General features: G+C 40.2%; 1 protein-coding gene across 1 annotated transcript in view; it reads left to right on the top strand.

Moving 5' to 3' along the window:
* LOC125235875 (probable cytochrome P450 49a1) overlaps nucleotides 1-14,066 on the top strand; it is a 35,114-nt gene that overhangs the window by 20,505 nt on the left and 543 nt on the right. Inside the window, exons 4-12 of the mRNA XM_048142497.1 lie at nucleotides 9,042-9,207; nucleotides 9,962-10,051; nucleotides 10,608-10,724; nucleotides 10,936-11,012; nucleotides 11,360-11,555; nucleotides 12,069-12,213; nucleotides 12,614-12,777; nucleotides 13,277-13,355; nucleotides 13,560-13,763. Of these exons, the coding sequence (XP_047998454.1) occupies nucleotides 9,042-9,207; nucleotides 9,962-10,051; nucleotides 10,608-10,724; nucleotides 10,936-11,012; nucleotides 11,360-11,555; nucleotides 12,069-12,213; nucleotides 12,614-12,777; nucleotides 13,277-13,355; nucleotides 13,560-13,763 (1,238 nt within the window). The remainder of the gene's footprint in view (nucleotides 1-9,041; nucleotides 9,208-9,961; nucleotides 10,052-10,607; nucleotides 10,725-10,935; nucleotides 11,013-11,359; nucleotides 11,556-12,068; nucleotides 12,214-12,613; nucleotides 12,778-13,276; nucleotides 13,356-13,559; nucleotides 13,764-14,066) is intronic.

Here is a 14,066-nt window from a genome sequence, read left to right as displayed (position 1 = left end):
TAAGCTTATGTTCTGGCATCGGGGCATCATTTAGCCTTTTGTTGCGAATCATTTCCGTAGGCGCTTTTGTAGGAATGACTGTAGATTTTTTTGTGTTTTCGACATTAGCAGGTGCCGTAGCCGAATGGCATTTCTGCGACGCAAAACGAAAACGAAACGCCGCGAAAGGTAGTCTGACTCTGTCGCGCACATACGCACGAGCGATAGAGATAGATATCTACGAGCATTTCGTTTCGTGAGAGTGTCGTGAGCGTTTGTGCCATTCGGCTACGCACCCAGTGCAGAATCTCTTCAGTCAATTATAACCGTTTGGGGTAACGTCTTCTAAAACGTCAAAATCTCGTGGTACCCTACTAATGTGCCGTATACCCTAAATACCCTAATACCTTAGCATGCCGCGGGTGTTACCGTAATTAATAAGTGAAATGGTTCGCATCATCGCAACGAGCAGTCAACCAGTCCATCTACCAGCGATCAGCAAGCGCTGCGCACTCTCACTTTCAAGCATGTGCACGCGCACGCGCAAGGGAAACATGCCGCATTCATATTGATTATGATTTAAATCACTGATGAATGTATTTCAGCAATTCCCGTTAAGTTTGTACATTTGGATCACGTCTCCGATTTGGATAAAAATTGGTAGGCTGATCGAGTCCATGATACTGAGCAAGATTCACTAGGTTTCCCAAAATGACCTAGGTTGATTGTATGAAACTTTCCTTTTTTGTTACCGAAAATATATAGAAATCTGGTAACAAAAAAGGAAGGTCTCATATAAACTACATAGGACATTTTGGGAAACCTAGTGGATCTTGCTCAGCATCATGGACTCTATCAGCCTACCAATTTTTATCAAAATCGGAGACGTGATCCAAATGTACAAACTTAACGGGAATTGCTCATTTATACAATGTAAGGTAAACGCAGCTATTAACGCCCCCCTTAAGGCAATTTTTCAATCAACCCTTATTTTTAAGTATACAGATTGCCCTAAAATATTGTTTTTTAATTTTATATGCTAATTGAAAGTTTATGGAAGATAAATATTAAGTGACCTGTGCTCAAATCGTAGATTTAGATGTAAAAAACATACTATAAAGTTAAAGAGTCGATTGTTACTATTACCGCCCCATTATTCTTTATTCTTTGTTCTTTATTTCATTGTAGTCATGTGCATGATACAGTAGGTGTTACAAGTATATATAGGTAGGTACATGACGCCCTGTAAGGACACACAATATTCTTAAAGCTATACTTAACTTATGACTTATACAATATATTATCTAATTAATAGTTCTATTACAATTTTATTAAATAATTGAAATGAGTAACAGTTAGTTTTATTTATTTCTTATTTAGTTTGAGTCAATAGTTCATAAAAAGAAAAAATAATAAGGAGAATTCATAATTAAATGGACGGAATTAAATGGAAATTATAATGGACGTGAGGCTATTAACGATTTTTAAGCAGCTATTTCCGACCGTATGTGAGATAACAAAAAATAAAACCGCCTTCAAAAATAAGCGCGTAACAAAACACGGAGAAACTAAAAAGCAAAAAATAATAAACCTTTGAATTCAGATTTCTTATCGTATTGCAATAATCTAAACATCCAAATTATAAACAAATCAATTATTTTTGTAGTCGGTACCAGACCTGTTCGTCACCTTGCTATTGCCTGTTTGCCCCACCCAACCATACACAGGCTGGTACCGACTCCAAAAATAATTGATTTGTTTATAATTTGGATGTTTAGATTATTGCAATACGATAAGAAATCTGAATTCAAAGGTTTATTATTTTTTGCTTTTTAGTTTCTTCGTGTTTTGTTACGCGCTTATTTTTGAAGGCGGTTTTATTTTTTGTTAAAAAGTTAATTTATTTGTTGATTTTTAGTGGTTCCTAGTGATATTATATGTATCAGTCCGAATATATGTACAGTAGTGAAAGAATTATCCTTTAACTCCTAACCATTGAGGAGTTGACCTTCCATCATCAGCTCAGCCACATAAAATTACTACCGTCAGGCGTAAATACTGGTGTACCTTTGAAAAATACACTAAAAACATTACATGTGCCTATAACATTTGAAGAGTTCCCTCGATTTCTCCATGATCCCATCATCAGACCCTGACTTGGTGCCAATGGGACCATCTCGGGGTTATACCCGTTCGATCAAGAAAAAATTTTGAAAATCGATCCACGATTCTCGGAGATATCGAGTAACATACATACAAAAAAAAAAAAAAAAACATTCAGTCGAATTGAGAACCTCCTCCTTTTTTGAAGTCGGTTAAAAAGGTATTTGTGTTCAGTGTAAGTCGTATATACTTACCTGTGTACCTGTAGGTGGCATATAGTAACCCATTTATATAACTGTTATACCTACTTATGGATAAATAGCTTATTTTTCACGTTTAAAAAATACTGTAAGGGTGGGTAAGTGAAACAGCGGGACAACTAAAATACTTTAATATATCTCCCATGTAATAACTTCAGTAAGCTGCACAAAAAAATCTATTGTATGAAATTGTCGGTGATAATGATACCGATCATCATCAAAACAAATTAATGGGATCCTTTTAATTTACCGAAGATTTTTTTGTCGAATTTCATTTCCCAAACGAATTTTGCCAACTACACGTTTGTCAACTCAATCTTTCCCATAATAACATTTGATAACGTTAAAATCCGTCAAATGATAATTTCCCAAACTGTTGTAATGCAACTTTTATAACCCCAACTGTTAATTTCGCAAATGTTTCACTTTGACTAGAAAAGTTTGCTCAACTTTACTTTCGTCAAATTAATTACTGGACAAAATTATTTAGTCAAATAATTTGTTTAGTAAAAAAATTTTTCCTTAAAAACACACCATGTAAAACCACTTTTTGACAAGTGTTTTAACATGATTGTTTTCATTTACCGAATTTCATTTCCCAAACAGATTTTAACAACTACTTACACGTTTGCTTCCCACAAACACTTTTGACGAAAATACCATAATTATGACGAGTCAAATAATCTTTAAAAACCTAAACATAGCCTAAAAACCTAAAAGTAGGTTTAGATTAGGATGGAACTGCGACCCCCACACAAAATGTTGCTAAAAAAGTAGGTTTAGGTTAGGTTAGAACTGCGACCCTCACACAGAACTGTTGCGAAGAAAGTAGGTTTAGGTTAGGTTAGAACTGCGACCCCCACACAAAACTGTTGCTAAGTAGGTTTAGGTTAGGTTAGAACTGCGACCCCCACACAAAACTTTGCTAAGAAAGTAGGTTTATGTTAGGTTGGAACTGCGAACCCCACACAAAACTCTTGCTAAGAAAGTAGGTTTAGGTTAGGTTGGAACTGCGACCATCACACAAAACTGTTGCTAAGACAGTAGGTTTAGGTTAGGTTAGAACTGCGACCCCCACACAAAACTGTTGCTAAGAAAGTAGGTTTAGGTTAGGTTAGAACTGCGACCCCCACACAAAACTTTGCTAAGAATGTAGGTTTAGGTTAGGTTCGAACTGCGACCCCCACACAAAACTGTTGCTAAGAAAGTAGGTTTAAGTTAGGTTAGATTAGAACTGCGACCCCCACACAAAACTGTTGCGAAGAAAGTAGGTTTAGGTTAGGTTAGAACTGCGATCCCCACACAAAACTGTTGCTAAGAAAGTAGGTTTAGGTTAGGTTAGAACTGCGACCCCCACACAAAATTTTGCTAAAAAAAGTAGGTTTAGGTTAGGTTAGAACTGCGACCCCCACACAAAACTGTTGCTAAGAAAGTAGGTTTAGGTTAGGTTAGAACTGCGACCCCCACACAAAACTGTTGCTAAGAAAGTGGGTGTAGGTTAGGTTGGAACTGCGACCCCCACACAAAACTTTGCTAAGAAAGTAGGTTTAGGTTAGGTTAGAATTGCGACCCCCACACAAAACTGTTGCGAAGAAAGTAGGTTTAGGTTAGGTTAGAACTGCGACCCCCACACAAAATGTTGCTAAAAAGTAAGTTTATTTCGAATACATTAAGATTTGGTAATATAAAAAAATGTCAAAGTAAATGTGGTTTATTTATATTTTTGTCAACTACTCGGTTTGAGTAAACAAGGTTTGTTAAAATAAAAAATGCCCAAGAAATGTTTTACCAAATGTTAGATTTGGCTTTTTTTCTTTTGGGATAATATTGGTTGGCAATTAATCATTTTGATTAATTGAAGTTTGGTAAAATGAACATTGCCAAAGTAAGGAAAAGTCTAAATACTTATTTGGATATCATTATTTTGGCAAATATGTATATGTCACACGATAAGTTGGGAAATAATGAGTTGCCTTTAAAATTTTTGGGATACATTGTTTGGGATGTGAAAATCTGGCAAATAACTTTCGGTAATACATTAGTAACCCCAAATTAATATGAATTAAAATATGTATTTGCTTACGTATAAATTATTATATTCAATACTTAATAATACATTGTAGTTGTATACCTACAGTGCTATTTTTTGTTTGTTTGTAACATTGTACTTCGCATCAACTTATTTAATTCCATGATTTCAGGAAAAAGTGATTGATTTTATATTTTTTAATGGTATGAATATAAATGATCCGCAATACATTCATATGGCTGTTGTTAGCGATTCCTATGAGTCGGTAATAAAATGTCTAAGTACAGACGGAAAATCTATTACCGACTTATAAAAAAATATGTTTTATTTATTTTAGTGACCTTCCATTTATAAAAACGTTTGATATTTTTTTTTACATTTTAAGTAAGAAGCACATTATACTTGGTTTTAAATAATAAAAACTTATCATAAACTTTGGTGTTTTCAACATAGTTGCTTGGAAAATATTAGAACTTTCGTCAACTTTACAACATCAGAAAAAGAAAATGTGATGACAAAGCGTAGGTCGTTTCGTCATCGTTTTTTCATAAGATTAGCCTGTTTGGATTTGTAAAAGTCCATAAAAACACTTCTTTTGATATAATATAATAATATAAAAGACAGAAAAACTAAACATAACGTTGATGTTATTGCCGACTCACGGGTCGTTGATAGCTGCTACAACTAGAAACGGTGAAGCTATCACCGCGTTGTTGTTAATTTCATGTTTTACGGTTGTAAATAACTTTTTTCTTATATATTCTCATATAAAATTAAACGTTAAACCAAATTATCGAAAAATGCCACGAACACCACCTCCCCTTTATTTAGCGTTTGTGGACTATTCTAAAGCGTTCGACAGTATATCACACCATGCCATCTTCACAGCTCTGCGTCACCAAGAAATAGCACCTAACTACATCCAAATCCTAAGCACTATATACAAACATAGCACAGCCGCTATAAAATTACAGTCTTCTGGCCAGTCCTTCGAAGTACAAAGAGGAATAAAACAAGGAGATCCGCTGTTGCCTAAACTTTTCACCAGCACATTAGAACATCTCTTCCGGAAACTTGCGCCGCGTTGGGAAGACAAGGGGCTGGTTGTCGGCGAGAAAAGGTTGACCAATCTTCGTTTCGCTGACGACATAGTCCTGTTTTCCTCAACGGCATCCGAGCTACATCAAATGCTAGAAGACCTCAGCAACGCAAGCCTCGAGGTTATACTGAAGATGAATATGTCAAAGACCAAAGTCATGTCTAACAGCACAGAACGTAAGATTGAGGTAAACGGAGAACGCATATGCATTGCATATGTCCATGAATACCTTTATTTGGGCCAAATAGTCTCTTTCCAGGCGCGACAAGAAAAAGAGGTTCACAGACGGACCGAGAACGCCTGGAAGAGCTATTGGTCAATGAAACACCTCATGCAGGGAAACCTACCTCTGTCACTTAAACGTAGGCTCATGGACATGTGTATACTTCCAGTCCTCACTTACGGTGCACAGACTTGGTCTTTGACGGAAGCTCAGAAGTCCAAACTCGGGGTTTGCCGGAATTAGGGGTGAAACTAAGGGATCGAATCCGAAACACCACGCTGCGCTCAAAAACTCGGATCATTGATGTAGCTCGAAAAGCGGCCAAGTTAAAGTGAGACTGGGCTGGACATGTCTGCCGTATGCCGAATGACTTGTGGGCCAAGATAGCCACGGAATGGGAGCCCCATGAGTCGAACAGAGGATCCGGCAGACCTCGCCGGCGATGGCGGGATAACTTGGACTCCTTTTTGACAGACTGGCCAGTTTTAGCTCAAGATCGAGAAGAATGGAAAAAGAAGGGGGAGGCCTTTGCCCAGCAATGGGACACAATAGGCTCATAATAAATAAAAATAAAATAAATTAAAAGGTAACTCTCAGTACTCAATTTTTCAAATAAATATCTTAACAAGATATGTTACATGCTTACTTAAAAGCATAAGCGTTACTATGAGATGACCTGCGTTCTCGCCACTTGGGTCTTTATTAGAGTAAATAATCCTTTTATCGAAGTACCCCTCAAAGTAATGTAACTGTACTCGGGTAACCTATCGATGTTTCGAAAATCCTTTGTCCGATTATCACTTGTCCGAAAACGGTTGACAGAATTTTTATAATCCAAATACATTGTTTACCATACTTTCAATATGTCGCTAGTTTGCTATCCCACATTATCGTTTTCCCGAAATTCAATATCCAGAAGAACGGTTGCCAACTTTATCATTTGACAACCGATTTGTTAACCACCTTTTTATAAATCCCATGCTACGTAACATCGAAATGTCATTTTCCCTAATACCATTTTATAGAAACTCAATAACCAGAAGAACGGTTGCCAATCTTATCACTTGACAACCGTTTCGTTAACCACCTTTTCATAAATCCGATGCTAACGCGACATCGAAATGTCATGTTCCCTAATATCATTGTAAAAAAAAATACAAAAAAATTGGTTAGGTTACGTCACGGAAACAAACATTTGCTAGAAAAGTGGGTTAGGTTAGGTTAGAACTGCGACCATACAGAAACAAACTTGTGCTAGAAAAGTGGGTTAGGTTAGGTTAGAACTGCGACCATACAGAAACAAACTTGTGCTAGAAAAGTGGGTTAGGTTAGGTTAGAACTGCGATCATACAGAAAAAAACCTTTGCCATAAACCCTTATGGCAAGGATTCTTAAGTCAAGTAAGAACTGCGACCGTGAGGGTCGGCAACAAACTTTTGTTAGAAAATTAAGGATTTACTGAACTTTTGATATAGCGGCTTAGTAATATTTCGAATTATAAAACTATATGCCATACAAAATAGCTGTCAAATGATACTTAGGAATTTTAACAAGTGTGAATTCGAATTTCGAAGTTTTGATATAGCGGCTAAATAATATTTCGGATTAAAAACTTTACGCGACAAAAAGTAGTTGTCAAATGATTCTTAGGCATTTTAATAAGTGTTGATTCGAATCATAAGCGAAACAAAATTACAGCGAAATAAGAATAGGGAAAATAATAATAGGGGAAAAGTACTTTCGGGCAAACAAAACTTAGGGCAATTAATAAAATGGGAAGCGTTTTCGGGCTACTAATATTCGACATTACAATTTTCGACTTTTTGATAGGTAACCCTGTACTCGATACTCAAGAAACTGTGCTTGCAAAAGATCATCTACCCGCTACTGCAATATTTCTGGCAACCGCAATACATATACATGTATATCGAATTAATAAAATAGATCGGTAATACCTTCCGATTTTCGATTGGGCGTTAATAACTGCGTTTACCTTAGAGCGTTGTATTCGCGATGACGCGCTTGGTTCATACTAAACTTAATGTACCTGCCTGATCTGCCTGATTCTGTAAGATTTGACTATTGTGATCTTCATCTTGGAATGACCCGATCAGGCTAACTTTAAGGGCTTAATAAAAAAAAACAAGTAAAAGTAAAAAGTATTTATTAAGCAAACACAAAATAAACATATTGGTACATCTGGCGGACCCCAAACTAGGCTGAGCCTGTATCTTGGGACCCTGGAGTGCGAACAAAATTAGAATTATTACTTAGGTTTATGAAGACTGGAAGAGCCAAGGTAACATTATTTACTACTTGCTACTTATAAATAATATTATTTTTATTTACAAGTTGTGTGGAATATATGTTAATTTTACAAGATGGTAGAATCGTATGTGCCAATAGTTGATCCATATCTGGGGTCCACCCTCTTCGTTTTATAGTACCATTGAGCCAGTCGGTCTTGGGTTTGCTGTTTCTTTGTATGTAGCTGATATCGTAGGCAATGGTAGTTTTCCCTTACCTTTTTTTATCCGGGACAGCTAGGTCCTTTCTTTACAGCATTATTTTTGTCCCATAGCATAAAATGAGCGTAGGTACCATCGCTTACAACTTTCCAATAAGACCTACCTATTACTTATTAGGCATTTGTATACAAACCTCGTCATTGAATATCAGTATTAATCTTTGCTAAGTCACAAGTAATCTACCTAATGATTGAGCAGATCATAGCGACCGTTCGATCATTCAGCTATCTATAACGAGTCAGGCGATGACTTTCGAAACTAGTTTCAGCTAATATATCATGTTTCCTATACGTGAGTAAAAGCTAAGTACGTACTGACAGCCGCCCACTTTTCGAAAAAATCAAATAAGCGTGACTTTCTACGATACGTACAAAGTAAGGAAGTTTATATCACAATTAAATGGGAATTACAGATAAAAACGTCCTTAGTCCTTATTAACACAAAGCTTTTTGTGATAAAACAAATATACATGTTAGTGGTTGAACTGGTTGATCTACTTACTCGTACTCGTAAATAAAAGCTACCTGAAAAAGCGCTGTTTACCAACCTTAAGGTTGAACATTGTGTTCTTGAAACTTCTATTGATTAAGGACTACGGTACAGAGACATCTATGGTGTTACTTACTACTTACTGCGCTGGCTCAGCGACTTGACACTAGATCGCCATTAGCAGTTAGTCACACAGGTCGTTCTGGTCCTCAACGGTCCATCGGTACCTAGGCCTTTCAAATGCCAATTTGCAAATGCAATTGGTGTTGTTACCATTTGTTTTCTTTTGTTAGTTACTGCAACTTTTAATTATTAATTTTCCTTTTTTCAGGCAACTACTCCGTGGAGCACGTGGACAAGGTGTGCCTGTCGCTGCGCGCGCAGTACGGCAAGTGCGTCAAGATAGCCGGGCTGCTCGGCCGCCCCGACATGCTGTTCGTGTTCGACGCGGGGGAGGTGGAGCGAGTGTTCCGGGCTGAGGACGGCGCTCCACACAGGTGCGTGTGAGCAGGACGGTGAGTGCGGCAAAATAGCCGGGCTGCTCGGCCGCCCCGACATGCTGTTCGTGTTCGACGCGGGGGAGGTGGAGCGAGTGTTCCGGGCCGAGGACGGCGCTCCTGGCTCCACACAGGTGCGTGTGAGCAGGACGGCAAGTGCGTCAAGATAGCCGGGCTGTTCGGCCGCCCCGACATGCTGTTCGTGTTCGACGCGGGGGAGGTGGAGCGAGTGTTCCGGGCTGAGGACGGCGCTCCACACAGGTGCGTGTGAGCAGGACGGTGAGTGCGGCAAAATAGCCGGGCTGCTCGGCCGCCCCGACATGCTGTTCGTGTTCGACGCGGGGGAGGTGGAGCGAGTGTTCCGGGCCGAGGACGGCGCTCCACACAGGTGCGTGTGAGCAGGACGGCGAGTGCGGCAAGATAGCCGGGCTGCTCGGCCGCCCCGACATGCTGTTCGTATTCGACACGGGGGAGGTGCTGCGAGTGTTCAGATCGGAGGACGGTGCGCCACACAGGTAGGTGAAAAAGGATACTAAGGAATTAAAAAATCTCACATCTGCGCTTTTTCTCTGCCGGAGTAATCGTATAATCGTTGAATTCGTCGTCGTAAATGAGAGGAAACTACGAAAAGATCCGGAGCGTAGCGCTTGCCTATAGGGCCTGATTATTTCACGATGTCCCCGATGTCTCTTCCAATAGTAAAATATTCCTAAATTTATTTATTTAATAAATGATTGTTTTTGTAACTTTGCAGGCCATCCATGCCGTCGTTAAATTATTACAAGCACGTTTTGAGGAAAGACTTTTTTGGCGCCGAGGAAAACTGCGCAGGAGTCATTGCTGTGTAAGTTATCAAGACTGATAATACTCTATGTTAACATGTATGACTGAAACTCTTCTTAAATAATAATTAAAAGGGATCTATAACAGTTTTTATGTATCCTAACCAGTTTTAAACCAACCAAACCAGTAAACCAGTTTTTATAGTTTCTATATATTCTTTAATCCGGTTATATACTACATCGGTAGCAAACAAGCATATTGCCCGCTTGATGTCAAGCAGTTTCCGTTGCCTATCGACGCCTCCAACTACAGAGTTATATACATACGCGTTGTCGACCCCACTCGGCGTGAGGGTCCGTTGAGCTCTGGCGACCTCACTTACCGGCAGGAACACAAAACTATGAGTAGGCTCTAGTAACGACAATTATTATCTTCACCGATTTGCTCGTCAAAACCCACAGGCATTCAAAGTTTTATTATAATCTATTTTTTTAATAAAAGCAAAACAGAGAAATATGGATGTAATTATATTCCAATTTTGAGAAGTAGGTACAAGTAATTCTTGAGAAAAGATTAAAAGGATTGTATTTATGGTATCGTTATGATTCTGGTTACAGGCATGGCGATTCTTGGTCCGCGTTTCGCACAAAGGTGTCTCGAGTGGCCCTGAGCACCAGTGCCGCCGCGCAGTACACCGTGGCCGTCAGCGAAGTCGCTGACGACTTCATAAACAGGTAAAAGCAATCTATATTATATACAAATGTCTGCTGGAAACGCTGGGATCTTCGTAGATTAATAATATATGCCTTGGAACAGAGAACTTCTGCTCAGCGCAGGCGCCCAAACCTTGGCCTTCCTTTTAGTACCTGCCTTGTATAGTGTTTCGATGAATATCAAATAAAATTATTGTCATTTAAAATTTAAATTGTACTTGGTTATTTCCAGATTGCGTGGAATCAGAAAAGAGGACAACGAAACTTCAGAGGACTTTTTAAATGAAGTTCACAAGTGGTCTTTAGAATGTAAGTAGGTGTGTTGATATATTTACACCTGTTGGAAGTATTAACAAGTGTATATTTAAAGGATTCAAAATCAAAATGCTTGAAGTATTGCAAGCAATCAAGACAAGCCTTGTATAGCCAAATATCATCCCGATTAATAACAATTTCCTGTTCTTTTGGAAAATTTGAAAGCGTCATCACAATTCTCGTTTTCTTGCGACACCTTAATTTGCCTAAAACTTGAGTAGTTGCATTTTTCTCTGCCCACCTCTTATGGGATACGAGTGTGATTGTAAGCTCTCGTTGAAAGTATCGCAATTAGAAATTGTCTTAATGTTAGGAGCCTAACGATGAATGCTTGTTTCCAGCTCTGGGTCTGATAGCCCTGGACACGCGGCTGGGCTGCTTCCAGGCGCGCTCGGGCTCCGAGAGCCAGCGCCTCATCGACGCCGTCAACACCTTCTTCCTCTGCGTGGGGCAGCTCGAGCTCAAGGCGCCCTGGTGGCGGCTCTGGAACACCAGGATGTTCAAGCAATATGTTAATGCTCTTGACACTATCCTCAGGTAAAACTTTCGTCAAATTAGCAGATTATTCGTTTAAACAAGCTTCTCTGCGTGGGGCAGCTCGAGCTCAAGGCGCCCTGGTGGCGGCTCTGGAACACCAGGGTGACGAAACGCTCACGAAAGGAAACGCTAGTAGATATCTATCTCTATCTCTCTTGCGTATTGGCGCGACTGAGCCAGACTAGCTTTCGCGGCGTTTCGTTTTCGTTTCGCGTCGGAGAAATGCCATTCGGCTACGGGGCCAGGATGTTCAAGCAATATGTTAATGCTCTTGACACTATCCTCATGTAAGATTTTAGCTGCCCATGTCAAATGAGCATTCTTAGACATTTGTTAAAAAGCTTCACTTTTTTAGCTCTCTTGAGCGAATACTTGAGCTTCTACTCTACTGTAAGTTTTTGGCGTTACGAAAGAATTTCACTTATTTAAGCAATAAAACAGACAGCGAAGTTCAGACCTTTGGGCCTGAAACTTCGGTACTCTGGATTTACCCATCTTGTTTTTATTTTTCAGTGTAACTCTAAGCCACGTGGAGAGAGCACTGGAGGAGGGCAAGGCCAGTTCCAACAAGTCCCTGCTGCAAGACCTGGTGGCGGCTGCCGGCACCAGGGTCGCAGCTGTAGCGGCTCTTGACATGTTCCTCGTGGGCATCGACACGGTGAGACACTAGTCAGAGACAAGCTGAAACAAGTCTGCTGCAAGACCTGCGGGCTGCTGCACCAGGGTGGCAGCCGTGGCGGCTGTGGACATGTTTCTCGTAGGCACCGACAGGGTAAAATTAAATCCAATGTTTCTTTTATACACTAATAGCTTTTGCCCGCGGCTTTGCTCGCGTTAGAAAGAGAAAAAAAAGAGCCTATGTCACTCTCCATCCCTTCAACTATCTCCATTTAAAAAATCATGTCAATTCGTCGCTCCGTTTTGCCGTGTAAGATGGACAAACAAACAGACACACACACTTTCCCTTTTATAATATTAGTAGGTACAGATTGTAAGGGTTATCGCCTTAATAGTTTTAATTATTATTTTTTCTAAGCATTTACCTAAAAACATTTCAGACCTCAAACGCTGTAGCTTCAACTCTCTACCAGCTATCGCTTCGGCCACACGTACAAGAGAGAATCTACGAGGAAGTCTCACAGGCGCTGCAGGGGAGGGACTTAAGGCCGGGGGACGTCAACCAGATGCCGTACCTTAAGGCCTGTGTCAAGGAGGTGTTGAGGTGAGTGACCACTCTGCTAGCTGTGGCTGAGGCCACACGTGCAAGAGAGAATCTACGAGGAAGTCTCACAGGCGCTGCAGGGGAGGGACTTAAGGCCGGGGGACGTCAACCAGATGCCGTACCTTAAGGCTTGTGTCAAGGAGGTGTTGAGGTGAGTGACCACTCTGCCAGCTGTGGCTGAGGCCACACGTGCAAGAGAGAATCTACTAGGAAGTCTCACAGGTGCTGCAGGGGAGGGACTTAAGGCCGGGGGACGTCAACCAGATGGTTAAGGCCTGTGTCAAGGAGGTGTTGAGGTGAGTGCGGTCTCAGAAAAAAAACACATGTAATTGCGAAATGTGGAATTAAATCAAATCGTTGGTATATTATGATACCTACTCCACTCGTACAAAATTAATGTAAGAAATTATGAAAATTATGGTTTTTAAAAACACACCTAGCTCTCATAAACATGAAATTTTGTAATGATTAATCCCCAAAACGTGACTTATGTTTCCAGGATGTATCCAGTGGTGATCGGGAACGGTCGGCAGCTTACGAAGGACACCGCCATCTGCGGGTACAACATCCCCAAAGGGGTAAGCTTTATGACAATCATGAAATCTGTTAGAATGTGAGATAAAAACGTTCCTAATTCTAATTGCTCTTGAATCGTGATCGTAATCGTTAAGGACCCTTTTGTACTAGGAAACTACACATTGCACAAGATGTGACCAAATAGGACACATCACAATTTCACAGACACATAACAGCCTGCATAAACCACATTGTCATCATTCCAGACGCAGGTGATCTTCCAGCACTACGTGATGGGCAACAGCGAGGAGAACTTCACCGCCGCCGCCGAGTTCCGCCCGGAGCGCTGGCTCAAGCGCTCGCCGTTGGACAAGCACAGCGCTTTCGCTTCGCTGCCTTTTGGGTTTGGTCGACGGATGTGTCTCGGCAGACGGTTCGCTGAGCTGGAGATACACACCGTCATTTGCAAGGTGAATTATCCACCATCATCATTATTCCACCGGCCGGAGCTGGGTCAAGCGCTCCCCCTGGACAAACACGGCGCTTTTGCTTCCTGCTCTTTGGTTTTTTTAGACGGATATGTCTTGGAAGAAGATTCGCCAAGCTAGAGATACACACCGTCATTTGTAAAGTGAAGTATCATCCGTTTTCTCTCATCTTAGAATGCTGCTGATTCTATAGATAACTACAATGAACCCAAAATTTACCAAATAAATAAAATATACCAAATTTTTTTGTGAATAGGTAAGGGTTTCAATCTACATATTTTTAAT

Source organism: Leguminivora glycinivorella, chromosome 18, assembly GCF_023078275.1.
Source record: "Leguminivora glycinivorella isolate SPB_JAAS2020 chromosome 18, LegGlyc_1.1, whole genome shotgun sequence".
NCBI lineage: Eukaryota > Metazoa > Arthropoda > Insecta > Lepidoptera > Tortricidae > Leguminivora > Leguminivora glycinivorella.
This window is presented reverse-complemented; position numbering and strand designations above follow the sequence as displayed.